This window comes from Pseudophryne corroboree, chromosome 11 (assembly GCF_028390025.1).
Source record: "Pseudophryne corroboree isolate aPseCor3 chromosome 11, aPseCor3.hap2, whole genome shotgun sequence".
Classification (NCBI taxonomy): domain Eukaryota; kingdom Metazoa; phylum Chordata; class Amphibia; order Anura; family Myobatrachidae; genus Pseudophryne; species Pseudophryne corroboree.
In genome coordinates this window covers 111,842,729-111,866,643 of record NC_086454.1, presented here as the reverse complement: position 1 = coordinate 111,866,643, position 23,915 = coordinate 111,842,729, and the positions used below count along the sequence as shown (strand labels likewise).

Genomic DNA, 23,915 nt, shown 5'->3' with positions numbered 1-23,915 from the left:
CCAGTAGTAGATAGTTGGTCACTTTAGTGCCAATGCCATTTTTTCTAATTGCATCAGCAGATCTAATGACCACAAATCTAATAAGTTAAAAGGTGAAGTGAGAAGCTAAGCAGAGGCGAGGCCAGGGGAGGAGATAGAATGGTAAATAATGCAGAGCAGCATCTAATTACCTTCTTCATGTTTTTATTATATTGTAAATCAATAGTTATATACTACAGAAACAAAATTTTTGGAACATTTGCCTAATTTATTTATTTTGAGATATGCAAAGTCATGGCAATAGCAGCAATGTCATAATGTGTGACTGCTGGTGGTGGATGCTGAGACTGCTGCTCTAGAAAGACACAAATCTTAGGAAAGGCAAGTTGAAAAAGCAAATGCCTTGATCATTAGGCAGTGGGACCAGTGATGGAGTAGGACCAGTTATTTGCAAGATGGGCCTTAATTATCATCTTATCAGCTCATCTCTTTGAGTTTTTATGTTGCCTGAATTGAGTTTCAAGCGAAAGGAAGAAAACTGAAGTTAAAAATAAATATAATTGAAAAAAGACTGACTGACTTGGAGACATTTTTTGTAAGTGACTTGCATGCTTTTTCATTAGGAGATTTTACGCATTATATGCCTGTTGTTCTCTAAGATATAATAAAACCCACTGGTTGTACTGGGTACAACCAGCATCAGCAGTTTAATAAATTGAACACACAAGGTCTTTGCCTAATCTAGGATAGTGTGCTCTCCGTGCACTGGGAGATTATGGATTACACAAAAACATAAGTACTGAGGCCCAATAGGATATTTCTTTAGGTGTTATCTACTTCTAATAATGTGGTAGATAATAATATGGTGCAAATATATTTCCTATGACATGCAAAGGGGCGGGGAGGAGGGAAGGGGGCGGGCACTAAATACCCAGACCCGGGCTTGCTGTAAGGGCCCAGTGGAGGCCCAGTTCCACCCCACCTCATGTGTCAGCTGGCAGCAGCTACTCTCTCTCCCCAGCAGCTAGCACATGCTGGTGCATGCTGGGCTGCATGGGTCTGGGGAGGACGCTGTGGCTTAGCTGCAGCAGTCCTCCTCTGCCAGTGGGTGGGGGGTTGGGGGATGCAATCACACTGATTGAGCCTTCAATGGATCAGCCCATTGGCCTTTCTATCATAGGTGCAATATGTGTGTCATGCACACGGGCCCCTGGCGGGGCCCACACCGCACACACTGCACACATGATATACTTATCTTTCCCGAATCCCGTGTCAGGTGCTGTAGCCACAGCAAAAATCACAGTCAAAATGGCTGCCACGCATGCACAGTAGTGAAATTAGGCGGACAATTACTAAGCAATGATAAGAGCGGAGAAGTAAGCCAGTGGAGAAGTTGCCCATGGCAACCAATCAGCACTGAGGTAACATTTATAATTTGCATACTATAAAATGATACAGAGCTGCTGATTGGTTGATGGGGCAACTTCTCCACTGGCTCACTTCTCCACTCTTATCACTGCTTAGTAAATGTCCCCCTTAGTCTCTAATTAGTCTCCGGAGTCATGCTGGGCACCATGACTCCGGAGACCAGCTGTCGACGAAACATAATGAACCCATTTTTATTGTCTACTCAAATTATAGAAAAAAAATACCTTACAGGTAAAGCAGTTATCTCTTTTAGCAGGAAAAGAAATGGAATCCCACACAAATGCAGATAACTACTAGATTAATGGCATTCAATATTTGAAAAGTCAAACAAATTTGTTTTACGCTGATTTTTGTTTTACCTGTAGACTGTCTTTTTGATTCCACACTAGAATTATTCCATTCTTTTCAAAAAGTAAGTCGAAGCCTTTATTTTCAATATTCAAATTGAAGTTTTTATATGGAATATCAACTCTGTCACAAATGAAAAAGAATGAATGAATATACGGTTAATACTCTCAGTAACGTATTTAATAACACACCAGAAAATTCATACTGTATAGCAGCAGCAGCTCCTACTTCGTGGAGGAGGGAGGCTGCCGCTGGTCATGCTGCTGGGGCCCTCCTCCCTTGTCCCCGCCGCCGGGTCCCTTGTCCCCGCCTCCCCCTGGGTCCCAGCATCTGTACAATGTAGTTCACAGATGCTGGGACCGGCACATGCTCAGCAGCAGTGACGTTACTGCGCATGCGCAAAGCCCGGCTTCTGTGGACTGCATCAGCTGCAGTCAGTAAAAGCCGGCTAGGGCTGCCCGAAAGTCAGAGGTGGCTTTCTAAAGCCAGCTCTCTGCTAATCGCAGCCCGGTATGGCAGTCCCGGAGGAAGGAAGCACCTCCCAATGGGACTGCCTGTAGTGTCTCTGACTGGCAGGTAGGACATCCAACAGGAAGTCACTGCCAGTCATAGTGAACCAGTGCAGTCTCAAGGGCTGTATCAGGCTTCACAGACTCTGCGCTGAAGTGGCGGATTTTACCTGGGGGTCTGCAGTCCTGCAGCCCATAGGCAAAATCCGCCGCTGCTGTACAGTGCAAATGAGCATCATACTCGTGTATAATTGCCATTATAGCTTTATGCTGTAATACAGTACTAAGGCAACAGCCAGCCTCATGACTGTTTATAACCACGTTACACACAAACATCATAATCCTTATTGATGTAAAGGTGCGTACACACGCTGTGATTTCGGCTAATGGCCGATATTGGCTAGAAACTGCCTGGAGGCATGAGCCTCCAATCTAGCCAATATCGACTCTACCTGCACAGTCTATTTTTTCTTACAATGCCAATCCCGTGGGAGCGCACATCGGCAAATCAAGAGCATGCATATGGAGCGATTTGCACTAACTTTTCTTACGATTTTGACTGTATAGACTTTCCTGTTTACTCAAGCATTTCCATAATGTCCCTTTAGTATCTACATGCTTCTGCATATTATGAAAAGCTGTTCTGTACTTCATTATTTTCTGTACTATATTAGGCTATGTATCTGTTAAGCGCCTTGAGTCCTATTGGAGAAAGAGCGCTATATAAATAAAATTATTATTACTATTATTATTATTATTATTATTATAGTAAGGAGAAATCGCACCGTGTGTATGCACCTTAAGACATCACACTGAGGAAAAACACAGCTAATTATTAAACGCAACTGATGAGTGAGCATAGGATTAGGCAAATGGGCTAAAAATACAGAATTATATTGCCAACAAAGGGTAAGATGTAGCACACTAAGATAAATGGATAGCGGCAGTAAATAAGTACTGTATATAAAATGAACATAAACTGCGTATTTCACAAAAAATCAAATGCTGTAGAAGTGAATGTGATAACAAACTACTTACTGTACATGCAGGGGTGTAGCGAGGGTGGCTCCGGTGGAACACGAGCTCCGGGCACCAAAAAAGTTAGAGGGCGCGCTGCCCTTCCCTTCCCGCGGACCACTGGCAGCCAAACAGCGGGAGGAGGAGAAGCAGAGGGGGCGCACACTGAGTCAGACTCGGACTCTGAGACTAGGTAGGGAACAGGTTAGGCCAGAGGTGACAGCAGAAGACACTGACAGAGCTCTGCCCACACTCTTTATATGTCTCACCGTCTGCTTGTAGCTGTGCTGCAGGGTTACTCCTGTCCTGCAGCACCTCATTCTGTCTCGACTTCTGCAGAACCTCTCTCTGCCCTGGCTGCTGCAGCACTTCTCTCTAATGTATTGTGAATTGGTACTATTTTGTGGCCACACACCTGCCCAATGAAGCCATTATTTATTTATTATTACCAGTTGTTTATATAGCGCACACATATTCCGCAGCATTTTGGAGAGAAAATTTTGCCATTCACATCAGTCTCTGCCCTAGTGGAGCTTGAAATCTATATTCCTTCACACACACACACACACACACACACACACACACACACATGCCATGCCCTTATATTATATTTGCAAGTGTTCGGCACACACTGACCCTACTTTAAACATTGGGGGCACCCAAAGGAAACTTCCGCCCTGAGCGCCACAAGGTCTACTTGGCTAGCCCCTCAATTCAGTACAGGGGAGGGGGGCACCAAAACTTGCTCCTTGCTCCAGGCACCATGGCACCTAGCTACACCTCTGTGTACATGTAATAGTTGTGAGTGACACAATGAAACAATATAAAGTGACTTAAGAAAAACAATATCTTTAAAACCATGTCAATTTGAATATATATATATATATATATATATATATATATATTTTTTTTTTTTTTATTTAATCTTAAAAAGTAACATCAATTATTTTCAATTCACATCAATCTATAGAGTATAATGTGAATTTTTCCCATAGAACTATCTACAGTATAGTATGTATCCCATATAACATTATTAGCTGTAAGAAGTACCCATTCCTTAATGACTAGTAGTTCTCCTTTCACTAGTCACACCGTTCATTTTCCTTATCACAACCTCATTTCTCTTTATCTGTTTTTTACTTCATATTTAACAAAAACATAAATCTGTGATTTAAAAGAAAAGGGAAATAATACAACTTTTTAACCTTAATTAATAAAATCAAAGGGTTTATTAGCGATTTTATTATTTTTGGATTAATCTGAGTGCCTCCCCAGCAGACACTCTGGGCAGATTTAACAACGAGTGATATTCTTGTTTTGCCGGATTAACAATGGGGTGGGTGCAGCTGCAGCTCCAGGCCCCCAACTAAAAATAGGCCCAACGGATCCCCTCCAGTGCAGCCAGTGTTGACAGGAATAAAAATGTCATCACCAGCAGCTCAGCTATCTCACCTCTCGGCTGTCCAGTCATCCTCACTCCGAACTGGCCTGTCGAAGTCCCATTCACCCCACGGCTTGTCTGAAATTGACTGCTAATTCCTGAATCTGCCCAAGGCTTTGCACCCAGGCCCTTCTAAGGTTCCGCCTCATACCACTTGAAGCCGGAACGCAATGTTATTACTTAGGCTTGCCATTGCCACCCCTTCATCTGACAATCAAATGTGGGATAAAAGAGGGGAAGGGTCTGGAGGAAAAGATTGCTGTCTGTGAGGAGATCTGGATCCTCCTCCATTGATGTCAAAGCCGAGCTGGCGTGCAAAACATGGTGAGTTGCAGCACACTCCAGGCCCGGGGGTCTCCTCTCCCATATTTAATTGGTGTCTATATCAGTAAGTTTATCTGTGTTTTGTGTGTGTGTGTGTGTGTGTGTGTGTGTGTGTGTGTGTGTGTGTGTGCCTGTCTGCTTGTCAGTAAGTGCTGTCTGGCAGTAATTGGTGTCTGTGTTGTCTGTGTCAGTAAGTAGCATCTGTCTGTAAGTGTATGTATGTGTCAGTAAGTTTAAGTAGCATCTGTCTGTAAGTGTATGTATGTGTCAGTAAGTTTATCTGTGTTGTGTGTCAGTAAGTGGTGTCTGAGTGTGTGTGTCAGTAAATGGTGTCTGAGGCAGTAAGTGTGTGTGGCAGTAAGGGGTGTTGGTCATTAAGCGGTGTCTGTGTCAGTAAATGGTATCTGTGTCAGTAAGTGGTGTCTGTCATGTGTGTGTCAGTAAGGGGTATATGTGTCAGTAAGGGGTGTCTGTCAGTAAGGAGTATCTGTGTCAATAAGTGTGTATGTCAGTGTGCTTGTGTCAGTAATTGGAATCTGTGTCCGCAAGGGTTGTAGTCAGTAAGTGGTATCTGTCAGTAAAGGGTGTCCATGTCAGTAAGTGTGTTCATATCTGTAAGTTGTATCTGTGGGCCTAATTCAGATCATATCTGACATAAATCGATATGAAGCGATTTTTGCACATCCGCACATGTGCGTATGCCGGTATGTGCATGTGCAAGGTCTACGTTCTCTTCTCCTGCACATTACACAGAGAGAGGACTTCTGCGATTTTCTTTTCTGGGGATAAATGCTGCTGCAGCAGCCAGTCCTCTCCCTTTCAAAAGTGCCTCTGTCTGCAACAGTAATAGGAAGTAGCGGGGCCTAGGCTCCCGCCGGGTCCCACCAACAGACCCGTGTAAAGAATACCCCTGTTTGGCGCCATATGCATAAGGCCATTAAATGAGAGGTCAGCCGATAGAGTTCGTGCAGTGGTGGGTGTTTTAGGGCCAGTATGTGACTGACTATGCTGTTAGCCATCTCTGGAAAAACTTGAGAGTGAGGCTTTCTTTGTGGCGGCTGCAGTCACCATCTGCCTTGGTAGCTTGAGCTGTTCTCCCCTCCAATACACTGCTTGGCAGATACTATCCTACTGGGGTCAGCAGTACTACCGGTCCAAGTGGACTACATCTTGTGTCACTGAGGTGGGAAGTCGATACCTTGAGTGTGGTAATGGGTTTGGAGCTGGTCCCTATTTAGAAGAACGGATGGGGATATTGCTTAATGTGGCCATTCTTTCTGCACCTCTTAAATTCCTTATACTTAATCTGTTCTTTCATTCTTCTTCAAGTAGCTAGTTCCTGAATAGTTAAATAGGAATAGTTTAAAATGTAATTAAAGCTGACTTTTTATTCCCCTTATACACGTCTCTGTGTCATTATTTCCTTATAGTTATTGTTAAGAGGTTTACCTTGCATTGGTAGGAGGGAGCACGTACAGTATTAGATGATGGAGAGTTTAACAGAGGATGATGGGGAGTTTAACAGTTTTCTTTCCAAATGTATTGCTTTGGTACAAACAGATATTATTTCTATTCTTATTGTTGCCTTTATAATTTATTTACAATATATTTATTGAATAAGCTTAATTTATAATATTTTAGCTGTTGTGTGAGTTCTACATCCTTACAAAGAACTATGAATCAAATAGGGTTGAGGAGGTTACCAAAAGGTTAAAAAAAACAGTAGACTAGAATAGACCAAGTGGTTCTTAACTGCTATCACATTCTTTGTTCTGTTTTAATTAGTCAAGTCCTTCATTTTGGTAGCATGCCCAAATCCCTAGATATGGTATTATCCTCAAATTCCTTGTTTTTCCCATTAGGTTTGTCTTCTTGCATCAGTTGCCCATTTGTCACCTTCAATTCCCTTCTTGCTCAATCATGTGCATCTGGCTAAAGAATGTTATTACTTTACTGTCTGACAACTTCTGTTTATACAGCTGAAAAAAAATGCAGTTAAGAAACATACACTGTAGCAAAACGAATATAGAAAAGCTTATTAAAAAAAGTGAATGTTAGTGAAGGAATGATATAAAAAAAACTGCAATGCTTTAAACTAATACTCACTTTATATTATTGACGTATATACCATGTGTACGAGCTTCAATAACCAGGTAAAACAGCTTTATGAAAATATAGTCTATTTGAAGTTTATCCCCTTCCATATTCCTTCGGACAAATACTTTAAAGTCTTCATTCTGTACATGACATTGTTTCACAAACAGGTATGTACAATTTCCATTACTTTGAAAATAATATCCATCAAATGTTTGAAAGTGTGAGTTCCCCCAGGTGCTGCAGACGTTTTCATTATTGGTTGTAACTGGAAGAAAAGAAAAGTATTACTCAGAAAATAAGAATGAGGTATTGATAATAAGCAGGACGAACACAAAGACAAAAATAAATGTCTTTGAAATTGAATTTTTTTGGAATAAGCTGTAAAGTTATAGGTTTAGTTCATTGTAGTTACAAGTTTTTGTGCAAATGAAGCAAAAGTACGTAATACCGCAAGAAGCCAGTTGCCTAATAACATGATGAATACACTAGCCCACAATGTTTGAAAACAAATATTAAAAAATAAAAGTGCTCTGGTACATCTCTGCTTTGTCCACGCCATTCAGGCATCCTAGTTGTGACATGTAAATATGTGTGTTGGCATGCTAAGATGCAAGAGAATACACGCCATGCAAAAAAACAGCTAAATCGCTGGGTGGCGAATGCTCCACTGATAAAAACTACAGTACTGATACAACTTCAGTGAATGGAGCTGGCAGCACATACATGTACCCTGCATAGTGAAAAAGCCCTGACAGGCAGGCCAATCACATACAGTACAGTACAACGTAAACAGTTGCAACAGGGTTTTTATTTTGCTTACTTGCACAACCAATCTTTTTAATAATATTGTACAGGTGGTCTTTACTTTGCCGGTGGTCGGGCTCCTGGGGACCAGCATACCGACCGCCGGCATACCGACTGCCGGCATACCGACTGCCGGCATACCAACCGCCGGCATACCGACACTTCTTCTCCCTCTTGGGGTTCCACGACCCCCCTGGAAGGAGAATATATAGCGTGGCGAGCGCAGCGAGCCCGCCAGGGGCTCATTTGCGCTCGCCCAGCTGTCGGTATGCCGGCGGTCGGGATTCCAGCGCCGGTATGCTGGTCGCCGGGAGCCCGCCCGCCGGCATACCATACTACACCCTATTGTACAAGTGGTGTTCCCATATGCTATACAGCAAGATGGCATTGCCGCTAATCACTGCAGACATTGCCGCTACCAGCTTGCTCAACAGGATGCTAATATTTACACATACTGTATATCTTGGAACTCTGGTGGTCAAAAGACGCACGCTCAGCTTTCAATGAAAAGAGGTGCTGTTATGCTGACAACTTGTAGGGTCATGTAGCCCTGTCTCCTATACTGTTACTGCAGGCACAGAACAGCAACTCACAGACATCAAGAGCCAAATGTAATAGAGTGAGAGTTTCAGAAAGTGAGAGATTTGGTAAGGTTTTTTAGTTTTTCAGGTTTTTCACTGCAAAAACCAGGTTGATTTTGCTGTGTAAATGATTGCCACTTTAAAAAAAAAACTTCAAAACTTTGCCAAATCTCTCACTTTTTGAAACTCTCACTCTATTACATTTGCCCCTAAGTGTGCAACATCTTATTGGTGGCTACCCCAGGTTAGTGGTAAAGTGAATGCTCAACATTAAGACCAGGAGCATTGAAGAATATGATTTTGTAATTAATATTTTATCTATATTATTTTTAAATGTTACATTTGCATTACTCTGCATGTGAAACACTTGCCAATCCAGACACTAAGGGGTTAATGTAGTAAGAATCGTGTTTGACCATGTTTGCCTGAGAATGATCGGACACCAGATTTATTTTCGAAATCAAACACGGGTATTTACTAGAGATGAGCGCCTGAAATTTTTCGGGTTTTGTGTTTTGGTTTTGGGTTCGGTTCCGCGGCCGTGTTTTGGGTTCGACCGCGTTTTGGCAAAACCTCACCGAATTTTTTTTGTCGGATTCGGGTGTGTTTTGGATTCGGGTGTTTTTTTTAAAAAACACTAAAAAACAGCTTAAATCATAGAATTTGGGGGTCATTTTGATCCCATATTATTATTAACCTCAAAAACCATAATTTCCACTCATTTTCAGTCTATTCTGAATACCTCACACCTCACAATATTATTTTTAGTCCTAAAATTTGCACCAAGGTCGCTGGATGACTAAGCTAAGCGACACTAGTGGCCGACACAAACACCTGGCCCATCTAGGAGTGGCACTGCAGTGTCACGCAGGATGTCCCTTCCAAAAAACCCTCCCCAATCAGCACATGACGCAAAGAAAAAAAGAGGCGCAATGAGGTAGCTGACTGTGTGAGTAAGATTAGCGACCCTAGTGGCCGACACAAACACCGGGCCCATTTAGGAGTGGCACTGCAGTGTCACGCAGGATGTCCCTTCCAAAAAACCCTCCCCAAACAGCACATGACGCAAAGAAAAATAAAAGAAAAAAGAGGTGCAAGATGGAATTGTCCTTGGGCCCTCCCACCCACCCTTATGTTGTATAAACAAAACAGGACATGCACACTTTAACCAACCCATCATTTCAGTGACAGGGTCTGCCACACGACTGTGACTGATATGACGGGTTGGTTTGGACCCCCCCCAAAAAAGAAGCAATTAATCTCTCCTTGCACAAACTGGCTCTACAGAGGCAAGATGTCCACCTCATCATCACCCTCCGATATATCACCGTGTACATCCCCCTCCTCACAGATTATCAATTCGTCCCCACTGGAATCCACCATCTCAGCTCCCTGTGTACTTTGTGGAGGCAATTGCTGCTGGTCAATGTCTCCGCGGAGGAATTGATTATAATTCATTTTAATGAACATCATCTTCTCCACATTTTCTGGATGTAACCTCGTACGCCGATTGCTGACAAGGTGAGCGGCGGCACTAAACACTCTTTCGGAGTACACACTTGTGGGAGGGCAACTTAGGTAGAATAAAGCCAGTTTGTGCAATGGCCTCCAAATTGCCTCTTTTTCTTGCCAGTATAAGTATGGACTGTGTGACGTGCCTACTTGGATGCGGTCACTCATATAATCCTCCACCATTCTTTCAATGGTGAGAGAATCATATGCAGTGACAGTAGACGACATGTCCGTAATCGTTGTCAGGTCCTTCAGTCCGGACCAGATGTCAGCATCAGCAGTCGCTCCAGACTGCCCTGCATCACCGCCAGCGGGTGGGCTCGGAATTCTGAGCCTTTTCCTCGCACCCCCAGTTGCGGGAGAATGTGAAGGAGGAGATGTTGACAGGTCGCGTTCCGCTTGACTTGACAATTTTCTCACCAGCAGGTCTTTCAACCCCAGCAGACTTGTGTCTGCCGGAAAGAGAGATCCAAGGTAGGCTTTAAATCTAGGATCGAGCACGGTGGCCAAAATGTAGTGCTCTGATTTCAACAGATTGACCACCCGTGAATCCTTGTTAAGCGAATTAAGGGCTCCATCCACAAGTCCCACATGCCTAGCGGAATCGCTCCGTGTTAGCTCCTCCTTCAATGTCTCCAGCTTCTTCTGCAAAAGCCTGATGAGGGGAATGACCTGACTCAGGCTGGCAGTGTCTGAACTGACTTCACGTGTGGCAAGTTCAAAGGGCATCAGAACCTTGCACAACGTTGAAATCATTCTCCACTGCGCTTGAGACAGGTGCATTCCACCTCCTATATCGTGCTCAATTGTATAAGCTTGAATGGCCTTTTGCTGCTCCTCCAACCTCTGAAGCATATAGAGGGTTGAATTCCACCTCGTTACCACTTCTTGCTTCAGATGATGGCAGGGCAGGTTCAGTAGTTTTTGGTGGTGCTCCAGTCTTCTGTACGTGGTGCCTGTACGCCGAAAGTGTCCCGCAATTTTTCTGGCCACCGACAGCATCTCTTGCATGCCCCTGTCGTTTTTTAAATAATTCTGCCCCACCAAATTCAAGGTATGTGCAAAACATGGGACGTGCTGGAATTTGCCCATATTTAATGCACACACAATATTGCTGGCGTTGTCCGATGCCACAAATCCACAGGAGAGTCCAATTGGGGTAAGCCATTCCGCGATGATCTTCCTCAGTTGCCGTAAGAGGTTTTCAGCTGTGTGCGTATTTTGGAAACCGGTGATACAAAGCGTAGCCTGCCTAGGAAAGAGTTGGCGTTTGCGAGATGCTGCTACTGGTGCCGCCGCTGCTGTTCTTGCGGCGGGAGTCCATACATCTACCCAGTGGGCTGTCACAGTCATATAGTCCTGACCCTGCCCTGCTCCACTTGTCCACATGTCCGTGGTTAAGTGGACATTGGGTACAGTTGCATTTTTTAGGACACTGGTGACTCTTTTTCTGAGGTCTGTGTAAATTTTCGGTATCGCCTGCCTAGAGAAATGGAACCTAGATGGTATTTGGTACCGGGGACACAGTACCTCGAACAAGTCTCTAGTTGGCTCTGCAGTAATGATGGATACCGGAACCACGGTTCTCACCACCCAGGATGCCAAGGCCTCAGTTATCCGATTTGCAGTAGGATGACTGCTGTGATATTTCATCTTCCTCACAAAGGACTGTTGGACAGTCAATTGCTTGGTGGAAGTAGTAAAAGTGGTCTTACGACTTCCCCTCAGGGATGACCATCGACTCCCAGCAGCAACAACAGCAGCGCCAGCAGCAGTAGGCGTTACACGCAAGGATGCATCGGAGGAATCCCAGGCAGGAGAGGACTCGTCAGAATTGCCAGTGACATTGCCTGCAGGACTATTGGCATTCCTGGGGAAGGAGGAAATTGACACTGAGGGAGTTGGTGGGGTGGTTTGCGTGAGCTTGGTTACAAGAGGAAGGGATTTACTGGTCAGTGGACTGCTTCCGCTGTCACCCAAAGTTTTTGAACTTGTCACTGACTTATTATGAATGCGCTGCAGGTGACGTATAAGGGAGGATGTTCCGAGGTGGTTAACGTCCTTACCCCTACTTATTACAGCTTGACAAAGGGAACACACGGCTTGACACCTGTTGTCCGCATTTCTGTTGAAATAGTTCCACACCGAAGAGCTGATTTTTTTGGTATTTTCACCAGGCATGTCAACGGCCATATTCCTCCCACGGACAACAGGTGTCTCCCCGGGTGCCTGACTTAAACAAACCACCTCACCATCAGAATCCTCCTGGTCAATTTCCTCCCCAGCGCCAGCAACACCCATATCCTCCTCATCCTGGTGTACTTCAACACTGACATCTTCAATCTGACTATCAGGAACTGGACTGCGGGTGCTCCTTCCAGCACTTGCAGGGGGCGTGCAAATGGTGGAAGGCGCATGCTCTTCACGTCCAGTGTTGGGAAGGTCAGGCATCGCAACCGACACAATTGGACTCTCCTTGTGGATTTGGGATTTCGAAGAACGCACAGTTCTTTGCGGTGCTACTGCTTTTGCCAGCTTGAGTCTTTTCATTTTTCTAGCGAGAGGCTGAGTGCCTCCATCCTCATGTGAAGCTGAACCACTAGCCATGAACATAGGCCAGGGCCTCAGCCGTTCCTTGCCACTCCGTGTGGTAAATGGCATATTGGCAAGTTTACGCTTCTCCTCCGACAATTTTATTTTAGGTTTTGGAGTCCTTTTTTTACTGATATTTGGTGTTTTGGATTTGACATGCTCTGTACTATGACATTGGGCATCGGCCTTGGCAGACGACGTTGCTGGCATTTCATCGTCTCGGCCATGACTAGTGGCAGCAGCTTCAGCACGAGGTGGAAGTGGATCTTGATCTTTCCCTAATTTTGGAACCTCAACATTTTTGTTCTCCATATTTTAATAGGCACAACTAAAAGGCACCTCAGGTAAACAATGGAGATGGATGGATACTAGTATACAATTATGGACGGACTGCCGAGTGCCGACACAGAGGTAGCTACAGCCGTGAACTACCGTACTGTGTCTGCTGCTAATATAGACTGGTTGATAAAGAGATGTCGTAGTATGTATGTATGAAGAAGAAAGAAAAAAAAACCACGGTTAGGTGGTATACAATTATGGACGGACTGCCGAGTGCCGACACAGAGGTAGCCACAGCCGTGAACTACCGTACTGTACTGTGTCTGCTGCTAATATAGACTGGTTGATAAAGAGATGTCGTAGTATGTATGTATGAAGAAGAAAGAAAAAAAAAACACGGTTAGGTGGTATACAATTATGGACGGACTGCCGAGTGCCGACACAGAGGTAGCCACAGCCGTGAACTACCGTACTGTACTGTGTCTGCTGCTAATATAGACTGGTTGATAAAGAGATGTCGTAGTATGTATGTATAAAGAAGAAAGAAAAAAAAACCACGGTTAGGTGGTATACAATTATGGACGGACTGCCGAGTGCCGACACAGAGGTAGCCACAGCCGTGAACTACCGTACTGTACTGTGTCTGCTGCTAATATAGACTGGTTGATAAAGAGATGTCGTAGTATGTATGTATGAAGAAGAAAGAAAAAAAAACCACGGGTAGGTGGTATACAATTATGGACGGACTGCCGAGTGCCGACACAGAGGTAGCCACAGCCGTGAACTACCGTACTGTACTGTGTCTGCTGCTAATATAGACTGGTTGATAAAGAGATGTCGTAGTATGTATGTATAAAGAAGAAAAAAAAACCACGGTTAGGTGGTATACAATTATGGACGGACTGCCGAGTGCCGACACAGAGGTAGCCACAGCCGTGAACTACCGTACTGTACTGTGTCTGCTGCTAATATAGACTGGTTGATAAAGAGATGTCGTAGTATGTATGTATGAAGAAGAAAGAAAAAAAAACCACGGTTAGGTGGTATACAATTATGGACGGACTGCCGAGTGCCGACACAGAGGTAGCCACAGCCGTGAACTACCGTACTGTACTGTGTCTGCTGCTAATATAGACTGGTTGATAAAGAGATGTCGTAGTATGTATGTATAAAGAAGAAAGAAAAAAAAACCACGGTTAGGTGGTATACAATTATGGACGGACTGCCGAGTGCCGACACAGAGGTAGACACAGCCGTGAACTACCGTACTGTACTGTGTCTGCTGCTAATATAGACTGGTTGATAAAGAGATGTCGTAGTATGTATGTATAAAGAAGAAAGAAAAAAAAACCACGGGTAGGTGGTATACAATTATGGATGGACTGCCGAGTGCCGACACAGAGGTAGCTACAGCCGTGAACTACCGTACTGTGTCTGCTGCGACTGGATGATAAATAATGATATAAAAAATATATATATATCACTACTGCAGCCGGACAGGTATATATATTATATAATGACGGACCTGCTGGACACTGTCTGTCAGCAGAATGAGTTTTTTATAGAATAAAAAAAAAAACACCACACAAGTGAAGTCACACGACGAGTGTTTAACTTTTTCAGGCAATCACAATATAGTATACTACTAACTATACTGGTGGTCAGTGTGGTCAGGTCACTGGTCAGTCACACTGGCAGTGGCACTCCTGCAGCAAAAGTGTGCACTGTTTAATTTTAATATAATATGTACTCCTGGCTCCTGCTATAACCTATAACTGGCACTGCAGTGCTCCCCAGTCTCCCCCACAATTATAAGCTGTGTGAGCTGAGCACAGTCAGATATATAATATATACATAAATGATGCAGCACACTGGGCTGAGCAGTGCACACAGATATGGTATGTGACTGTCTTGTACTCCTGGCTCCTGCTATAACCTATAACTGGCACTGCAGTGCTCCCCAGTCTCCCCCACAATTATAAGCTGTGTGAGCTGAGCACAGTCAGATATATAATATATACATAGATGATGCAGGCATGCAGCACACTGGGCTGAGCAGTGCACACAGATATGGTATGTGACTGAGTCACTGTGTGTACCGTTTTTTTCAGGCAGAGAACGGATATATTAAATAAAACAACTGCACTGCTGGTGGTCACTGTGGTCAGTCACTAAACTCTGCACTCTCTTCTACAGTATCAGCCTCAGGTCAATCTCTCTCTCTCTCTCTCTCCTAATCTAAATGGAGAGGACGCCAGCCACGTCCTCTCCCTATCAATCTCAATGCACGTGTGAAAATGGCGGCGACGCGCGGCTCCTTATATAGAATCCGAGTCTCGCGAGAATCCGACAGCGTCATGATGACGTTCGGGCGCGCTCGGGTTAACCGAGCAAGGCGGGAAGATCCGAGTCGCTCGGACCCGTGAAAAAAAACATGAAGTTCGTGCGGGTTCGGATTCAGAGAAACCGAACCCGCTCATCTCTAGTATTTACTATAATGTGCTTTCCGTGATTGTTTTTTCAATGGTGTATGCGGTCGTGTTCGACGACAGCCGTGTTTGCTGTGTGTGCCAGTAGCAAAACACTCCTGAACATGAAGCCTGATAAGATCAGTGAGATTCGTGCAGGCTTCTGTGTATGTGTGCAGTGTTTAAAAAAGTTATAAAAGCAGAAAAAAAACAGTGTGGGGTATTTTACCCCCACAAGCATAACAAATCCCAGGCTCTTTGAGCTGGTCCTGGTTAAAAAAATACAATTAACAAATTGTGTAGGGTTCCCCTGTATTTATTAAACCAGGTCCTGGCTCTTGAACTAGTCCTGGTTCTAAAAATATGGGGGGGGGGAAATGACATAGACATCCCCTGTGTTATTAGAACCAGCACCGGGCTCCACTAGCATGGGGGTAATGCCACAGCCAGGAGACACACCTCATGGGATCCCGTGGCCAAAGCATTAACCCCCCCTAACTAGTGAGCTACCACCACGGGGCAGGGCAGCGGGCATCCCTCATTCCCACACAGCTCTTGCCCTCCTGAAGCTCCAACATGGTGGAGGATGGTACACACTCCAGAGGCTCTTGAGCCCTCAGTGGTCGCTCTGGCAATAGACTTCTGCACTGGGGGAGCACAGCTGGACTTCACCGTGGTATGTTACTTCCTGGCACAGTACATTGCCGCCATGGACCTGCATGAACTAACGTTCTCATAGCTGGAAGAAGCACTGGAGTAGATCAGAGCAGGTGAGGGGGTGGATGGAGGAAGAAGAGCAGCAGGTAAGGGTTGACATTATGGAGAGGAGCAAAGGGAAACATGCTGATTAATAGGGAATACAACAGTCTCTGTGTGCTGGTTAGGGGAATTCAGAACACCAGGCCTCCCATTACTGAGCATTACTTTCTCTGACAACCTTATCTTTCCTATACCCTCTATCCTTGATCATGATTAACTCTGACAACCTCATCTTCCCTATATCCCTCATCTTGACTCCCTCTGACAGCATCTTCTGTATAGATCCCATTACTGACCTCCATTCCATATCACAACCTCATCTTCCCTATAACCCCCATCCTTGGTCATGACTCCCTCTAACAACATCATCTTCTGTATACACCCTATTACTGATCATGACTCCATCTGACAACCTCATCTTCCCTATACCCTCATTCCTAATCATGACTCTCTCTGACAATATCACCTTCCATATACCTCCAATCACTGATTGTAACTTCCTCTGACAACATCATCTTCCATATACACCCCAGTACTGATCATGACTCCCTCTGACAACCTCATTTCTCATACGTCCTAGAGGATGCTGGGGTCACATCAAGAACCATGGGGTATAGACGGGATCTGCAGGAAACATGGGCACTCTAAGACTTTCAAAGGGGTGTGAACTGGCTCCTCCCTCCATGCCCCTCCTCCAGACCCCAGTTTTAGAATTGTGCCCATGCAGACTGGCTGCACACTGAGGAGCTCTACAAAGTTTCTCGGGAAAAGACTTTTGTTAGGTTTTTTATTTTCAGGGAGACTGCTGGCAACAGTCTACCTGCTTCGTGGGACTTAAGGAGAGAAGTCAGACCTACTTCCAGTGAGTTTAAAGGAACTGCTTCTTGGCTACAGGACACCATTAGCTCCTGAGGGTCTGATCGCTAGGTACACCTAGATGCTCGTTCCCAGAGCCGGCCGTCACCCCCCTTGCAGAGCCAGAAGTCAGAAGACAGGTGAGTAGAAGAAGCAAAGAAGACTTCACTGACAGCTTCTGAGGTACCGCACAGCGATCGCATGCTGCGCACCATGTTCCCACTACACAGAGGCACTACAGGGTGCAGTGCGTGGGGGGCGGGTGCCCTGGGCAGCATGCAAACCTCAAAGGAGACTGGCTATAGGGGACATAGTGCCCAGGGCACTGTCCTAACTCCCGCCAGTGTAAATATTTATTTAAAAATAGCGGGACTGAAGCGCGCCATTACGGGGGCGGAGCTTAGCCCTCACAGCTCACAACAGCGCCATTTTCTCTACAACAGGCTGCAGAGACGCTGGTACTTCCTCACACTGCTGCATAAGTATCAGGGTGAAAAATGGATGGGGGGGCACAGTAAATTTGGTGCAATATATGTGTGTTATAAAAGCACCACAGGTCTGAGGCATTGTTTAGTGTTGTCAGAACCGTTGGTGAAGCGCTGGGTTGTGAGCTGGCAAACTCTCTCTGTGTCTCTCTGTCAGACTTTAGTTGGGTCTGTCCCCTATATGCCCAGTGTGTTTGTGAGTGGTGAATACACGTGTGTCGGCATGTCTGAGGCAGAGTGCTCTTCCCAGGAGGAGACTGTATTAGGGACACAAACAGCTGTGGGAGTGACCCTGTTGGCGCCGCCGACTCCTGATTGGGTAAATGAGTTGAATGCTTTCAATGCTAATGTGGCTCTTATTAATAAGAGATTGGATAAATCTGAGTCTCAGAATCAGGCATGGAAGAAATCTGTGGAGGATGTATTGTTTACAAGTCCAGACACTCTCAGGGTCACAGAAGCGATCATTTGCCTAGTTGGCAGATACAGGTACCGACACGGAATCTAACTCCTGTGTCCACTATAGTGATACCAAATTAGATCTGAAATTGACAAAGAGCATTCGGTACATGATTGTGGCGATAAAGGACGTATTACATATCTCGGAGGACCCCCTTGTTCTTGACAAAAGGGTCTGTATGTATAAGGGGAAGAAGCCTGAGTTAACGTTTCCTCCCTCTCATGAACTGAACACTATTTGAAAAGGTTTGGGAAAATCCTGACAAAAAGTTTCAGATTCCCAAAAGGATTCCGGTGGCATATCCGTTTCCCTCTGGGGATAGGGAAAAGTGGGAGTCACCACCCATTGTGGACAAGGCTCTATCACGGCTGTCCAAAAAGGTGGCTCTTCCGTCCCCTGACACGGCAGCCCTTAAGGATCCTGCGGATCGAAGGCAGGAAACTACATTGAAATCCATTTATGTCACCACAGGTACGCTGCTCAGGCCAGCCATTGCATGTGCGTGGGTGAGTAGTGCTATCGAAAAATGGGCAGATAACTTGTCATCTGAGATAGATACCCTGGATAGGGATAGCGTTCTATTAACACTAGGTTATATCAGGGACGCTGCAGCCTACCTAAAGGAAGCTGCGAGGGATATTGGCCTTTTGGGTGCAAAGGCCAATGCTATGGCAGTCTCAGCTACTGTAGGTGAACATTGTGGATTCATCAATGGAATGCTGATGCTGACTATAAGAAAAATATGGAGTCTCTACAATATAGAGGTGGTGTCTTGTTTGGTGACGGCCTCGTCGATTTGGTATCTACGGCTACCGCGGGTAAGTCGTCCTTTTTACCTTATGTTCCTGCACAACAAAAGGAAACATATCAAATGCAGTCCTTTCGGCCCAATAAATACAAGAAAGGCAGAGGTTCTTCCTTCCTTGCTACTAGAGGAAGGGGGAAAAGAGAAAAGTCACCGGCAGTGGCAGATTCCCAGGAGCAGAAGTCCTCCGCAGCTTCTGCCAAATCCTCCGCATGACACTGGGGCTCCTCTGCGGGAGTCCGCACCGGTAGAGGCGCGTCTCAAACTCTTCAGTCAGTTCTGGGTTCGTTCGACCCTGGACCCATGGGTTTGGAAATAGTGTCCCAGGGGTACAAACTAGAGTTTCAAGACGTTCCCCCTCGCCGATTTTTCATATTGGCCTTACCAGCTTCTCTTCCGGACAGGGAGGTTGTATGTGACGCAATACAAAAGTTGTGTCAAAATCAGGTCATTATCAAGGTTCCCCCGTCACAACAGGGAGAAGGTTTTTATTCGAGCCTGTTCGTGGTCCTGAAACCGGACGGCTCGGTCAGACTCTAAAATCCCTCAATTTCTACCTAAGAAAATTCAAATTCAAGATGGAATCTCTCCAGGCGGTGATCTATACTCTGGAGCAAGGGGATTTTATGGTGTCGGTAGACATAAAGGATGCCTACTTACATGTTCCCATTTGTCCTCCGCATCAGGCTTACCTGAGGTTTGCAGTTCAGGATTGTCATTACCAATTTCAGACGTTGCCGTTGGTCTGTCCACGGCTCCGAGGGGTTTCACCAAAGTAATGGCGGAAATGATGGTTCTCCTGCGCAAGCAGGGAGTCACAATTATCCCGTACTTGGACGATCTCCTGATAAAGGCGAGATCCAGGGACCAGTTACTGCAGAGCATTATGCTCTCCCTGACAGTTCTGCCACAACATGGTTGGCTCCTAAACTTGCCGAAACCACAGTTGGGGCCGACGACGCAGCTGTCGCTTTTGGGAATGATTCTGGACACAGAATTACAGAGAGTTTTTCTTCCAGTGGAAAAAGCTCTGGAAATTCAGAACCTGGTCAAACAAATTCTGAAACCGGCAAGAGTGTCAATCCATCAATGCAAAAATGGTGGCGGCCTACGAGGCCATTCAGTTGGGCAGATTCCATGCCAGAGTGTTTCAGTGGGACCTGTTGGACAAGTGGTCCGGATCCCATCTACACATGCACCAAAGAATAATCCTGTCTTCCAGGACCAGAATCTCACTCCTGTGGTGGCTGAACAGCTCTCACCTCCTAGAGGGGCGCAGGTTCGGGATCCAGGACTGGACCCTGGTAACCACGGATGCGAGTCTCCAAGGCTGGAGTGCAGTCACACAGGGGGAAAACTTCCACGGAAGATGGTCAAGCCAAGAAACTTGTCTACGCATAAACGTTCTGGAGTTAAGGGCCGTTTACAACGGCCTTCTTCAAGCAGAGGTGACAAGTCGTTGGGGAATTCCTCAAATAGACATGATGGCGTCTCGTCTCAACAAGAAACTGCAGAGATATTGTTCCAGATCGAGGGACCCTCAAGCAATAGCAGTGGACGCACTAGTAACACCGTGGGTGTTTCAGTCGGTGTATATATTCCCTCCGTTTCCTCTCATTCCAAAAGTGTTAAAGATCATGAGAAGAACAAAGGTTCAGATGATCCTCATTGTTCCAGACTGGCCAAGGAAGGTTTTGGTATCCAGACCTTCAGGAATTACTCATAGGAGATCCCTGGCCTCTCCCTCTACGAGAGGATCTGTTACAGCAGGGGCCGTGCGTGTATCAAGACTTACCACGGCTACGTTTGACGGCTTGGCGGTTGAGCCCCGGATCCTAGACCGACAAGGGTATCCCCTGGGAAGTCATTCACACACTTCTTCAGGCTAGAAAAGGGGTAACGTCTAAACATTTGGAGGAAATATGTGTCTTGGTGTGAATCCAAGAAGGCTCCTACGATAGAGTTTCAGTAAGGACGTTTTCTCCATTTTCTACAAGCAGGTGTGGATGCGGGCCTAAAGTTGGGCTCAATTTAAAGTACAAATTTCAGCCTTATCGGTTTTCTTTCAAAAACAATTGGCCTCCTTTCCGGAAGTTCAGACTTTCGTGAATGGCGTGTTGCACATCCAACCTCCCTTTGTGGCCCCAGTGGCTCCATGGGATCTTACCGTGGTGTTGCAGTTCCTTCAATCACATTGGTTTGAACCTTTACAGAAGGTAGAGTTGATATTCATCACTTGGAAAGTGGTCATGTTGTTGGCCTTGGCATCCGCGAGGCGGGTGTCTGAATTGGCGGCTTTGTCTCACAAGAGCCCTATTTGATTTTCCATGAGGATAGAGCGGAGTTGAGGACTCGTCAGCAATTTCTGACGAAAGTGGTTTCATCATTCCACACGAACCAACCTATTGTGGTGCCAGTGGCTACTGACGCCTTAGTGGAATCGAAGTCTCTCGATGTAGTCAGAGCTTTGAAATTTTATGTCGCCAGAACGGCTCGGATTAGGAAAACAGAGGCTTTGTTTGTCCTGTTTGCTCCCAACAAGATTGGGGCTTCTGCTTCCAAGCAGACTATTGCGCGCTGGATCTGTAAAACGATTCAGCATGCCCATTCTACGGCTGGATTGCCGTTAACAACTTTGGGGAAGGCCCATACTACCAGAAAAGTGGGCTCATCCTGGGCGGCTGCCCATGGGGGTCTCGGCATTACAACTTTGCAGAGCAGCTACTTGGTCGGGTTCAAACACCTTTGCGAAGTTTACAAGTTTGATACCCTGGCCGAGGAAGACCTCATGTTTGGTCAATTTGGTGCTGCAGAGTCATCCGCACTCTCCTGCCCATTCTAGAGCTTTGGTATAACCCCATGGTTCTTGATGTGACCCCAGCATCCTCTAGGACGTATGAGAAAATAGGATTTTAATACCTACCGGTAAATCCTTTTCTCTTAGTCCATAGAGGATGCTGGGCGCCCGTCCCAGTGCGTACTGTATCTGCAGTTATTAGTTGTGGTTACACACATGTTGTGTAACGTTTATAGTCAACCTGTTGCTGATATTGTTCATGCCGTTGACTTGCGTTATGTTAAATGCCACGTTGTACGGCGTGCTTGAGGTGTGAGCTGGTATGTATCTCACCTTAGTTAAAACTTAAATCCTTTTCCTCGAAATGTCCATCTCCCTGGGCACAGTTCCTGTAACTGGGGTCTGGAGGAGGGGCATTGAGGGAGGAGCCAGTTCACACCCCTTTGAAAGTCTTAGAGTGCCCATGTCTCCTGCGGATCCCGTCTATACCCCATGGTTCTTGATGTGACCCCAGCATCCTCTACGGACTAAGAGAAAAGGATTTACCGGTAGGTATTAAAATCCTATTTTTCCCTTTATCCCCCAATACTGACCATGGCTTCCTCTGACAACCATATCTTCTGTATACACCCCATTACTGATCGTGTGACTCCCTCTGACATCATCTTTCGTATACACTGCATTACTGATCATGATTCGATCTGACAACCTCATCTCATCAGACCTATCTCCCCAATCTCTGATTGTAATTTCTTCAGACATCAAAATCCATATACACCCCATCCCTGATCATGACTCTCTCTGTCAACATCATCTTCCGTGTACCCCCAATCCCTGATCATAAATTCCTCTGACATCATCTTCCGTATACACCTCATTACTGATCATAACTCGCTCTGACAACCTTATCTTCCCTATACCCCCCCATTACTGACCATGGCTCCCTGTGGCAACATTATCTTTCCTATACCAACATCCCAGACCGTAACAACTTCATATTTCCTATACCACAATCCCTGATCGTAACTCCTTCTGACAATACCATCTTCCCTGATCATGACTCCCTCTGACAAGATTATCTTCCTTATACAAACATTATTCCTGGCCAGAGGCGGATTGGCCACAGGGTTTACAGGGAAGATTCCCGGTGGGCCGACGCACCCGTGGGGCCTGTTTTGTTTGAGGACATGTGGTCCTTTTTATAGACATAATGATTAAGATGCAAAATAATTTGCATATATGAAAATGACTTGGCCACTTAGCCTGTGATTGCAGATGATCTAGTGTATGCTCTGTCTGCCTGCTTGGCTGAGATATAAGATTGAGTGAATAGTGATTGGGATACGGTTGGTGTAATAAGCAAGAACATATATCTTTCTAAAGAATGATATAGTTTCCTAAATTCTGAAGATGTATCATATAATGTGCTCATAATATTTAATTTTATTTCTTTTTAACTTCCCCCTTGATGCTGGACATGCCCACTATCTGGAAAGTCTTGGGGGGAGGGTGCTGCTGCCATGGGCCATGGCTAGACCTTACACCTCTGGTGCTGCCCATGTGGGGCCACTAGCACAAATTTTTCCAGGGCCGCTTTTTGTTCCCAATCCGCCCCTGTTCCTGGCTGTGACTCCATCTGACAACCTTCTCTTCTATATTTCCCCTCATCTCTGATTTTGACTTACTCCAACAATCTTTTTCCCTAGGAGGAAGAAGGGAGTGAGAGGGGCAGGTGTGAACAATGGAAGGAGCGAGTAAGTTGTGTAGGGATCATAGAGGAAGGGAGGGAGTGAGAGGTGCGGGAGTAAGAAATGGAATGATGAAGTGATGTGTAGGGGTTATAGATGGAGGGAGGGGATGAGAGGTGCAGGGATGAGAGAGGGAAAGGGAGTGAAGGAGAAGTGCAGGGAGCAAGTAAGGGAAGAATGAAGTAAAAGAAGCAGGGGTGACATCAGGGGCGTAAGTTCATATCAGACTCCCGGAGGGGAAGTAGACTAATGGTGCCACTCCCCCTTCTCACTTTTACCACCAACACACACAGCCACATATGCACACACAAAAAATAAGAATTTACTTACCGATAATTCTATTTCTCGTAGTCCGTAGTGGATGCTGGGGACTCCGTCAGGACCACAGGGGGATTAGCGGCTCCGCAGGAGACAGGGCACAAAAATAAAAGCTTTAGGACTAGGTGGTGTGCACTGGCTCCTCCCCCTATTACCCTCCTCCAAGCCTCAGTTAGGATACTGTGCCCGGACGAGCGTACACAATAAGGAAGGATTTTGAATCCCGGGTAAGACTCATACCAGCCACACCAATCACACTGTACAACTTGTGATCTGAACCCAGTTAACAGCATGATAACAGAGGAGCCT

The 23,915-nt window shown here is 45.6% G+C and overlaps 1 protein-coding gene across 1 annotated transcript in view; it reads right to left on the bottom strand.

The window, feature by feature from the left end:
• Positions 1 to 23,915, bottom strand: part of LOC134969044 (mucin-2-like) — a 695,488-nt gene that overhangs the window by 658,295 nt on the left and 13,278 nt on the right. Inside the window, exons 2-3 of the mRNA XM_063944753.1 lie at positions 7,153 to 7,408; positions 1,767 to 1,878 (exon numbers count right to left, since the gene is read on the bottom strand). Coding sequence (XP_063800823.1) covers positions 1,767 to 1,878; positions 7,153 to 7,250 — 210 coding nt within the window. The 5' untranslated portion in view covers positions 7,251 to 7,408. The remainder of the gene's footprint in view (positions 1 to 1,766; positions 1,879 to 7,152; positions 7,409 to 23,915) is intronic.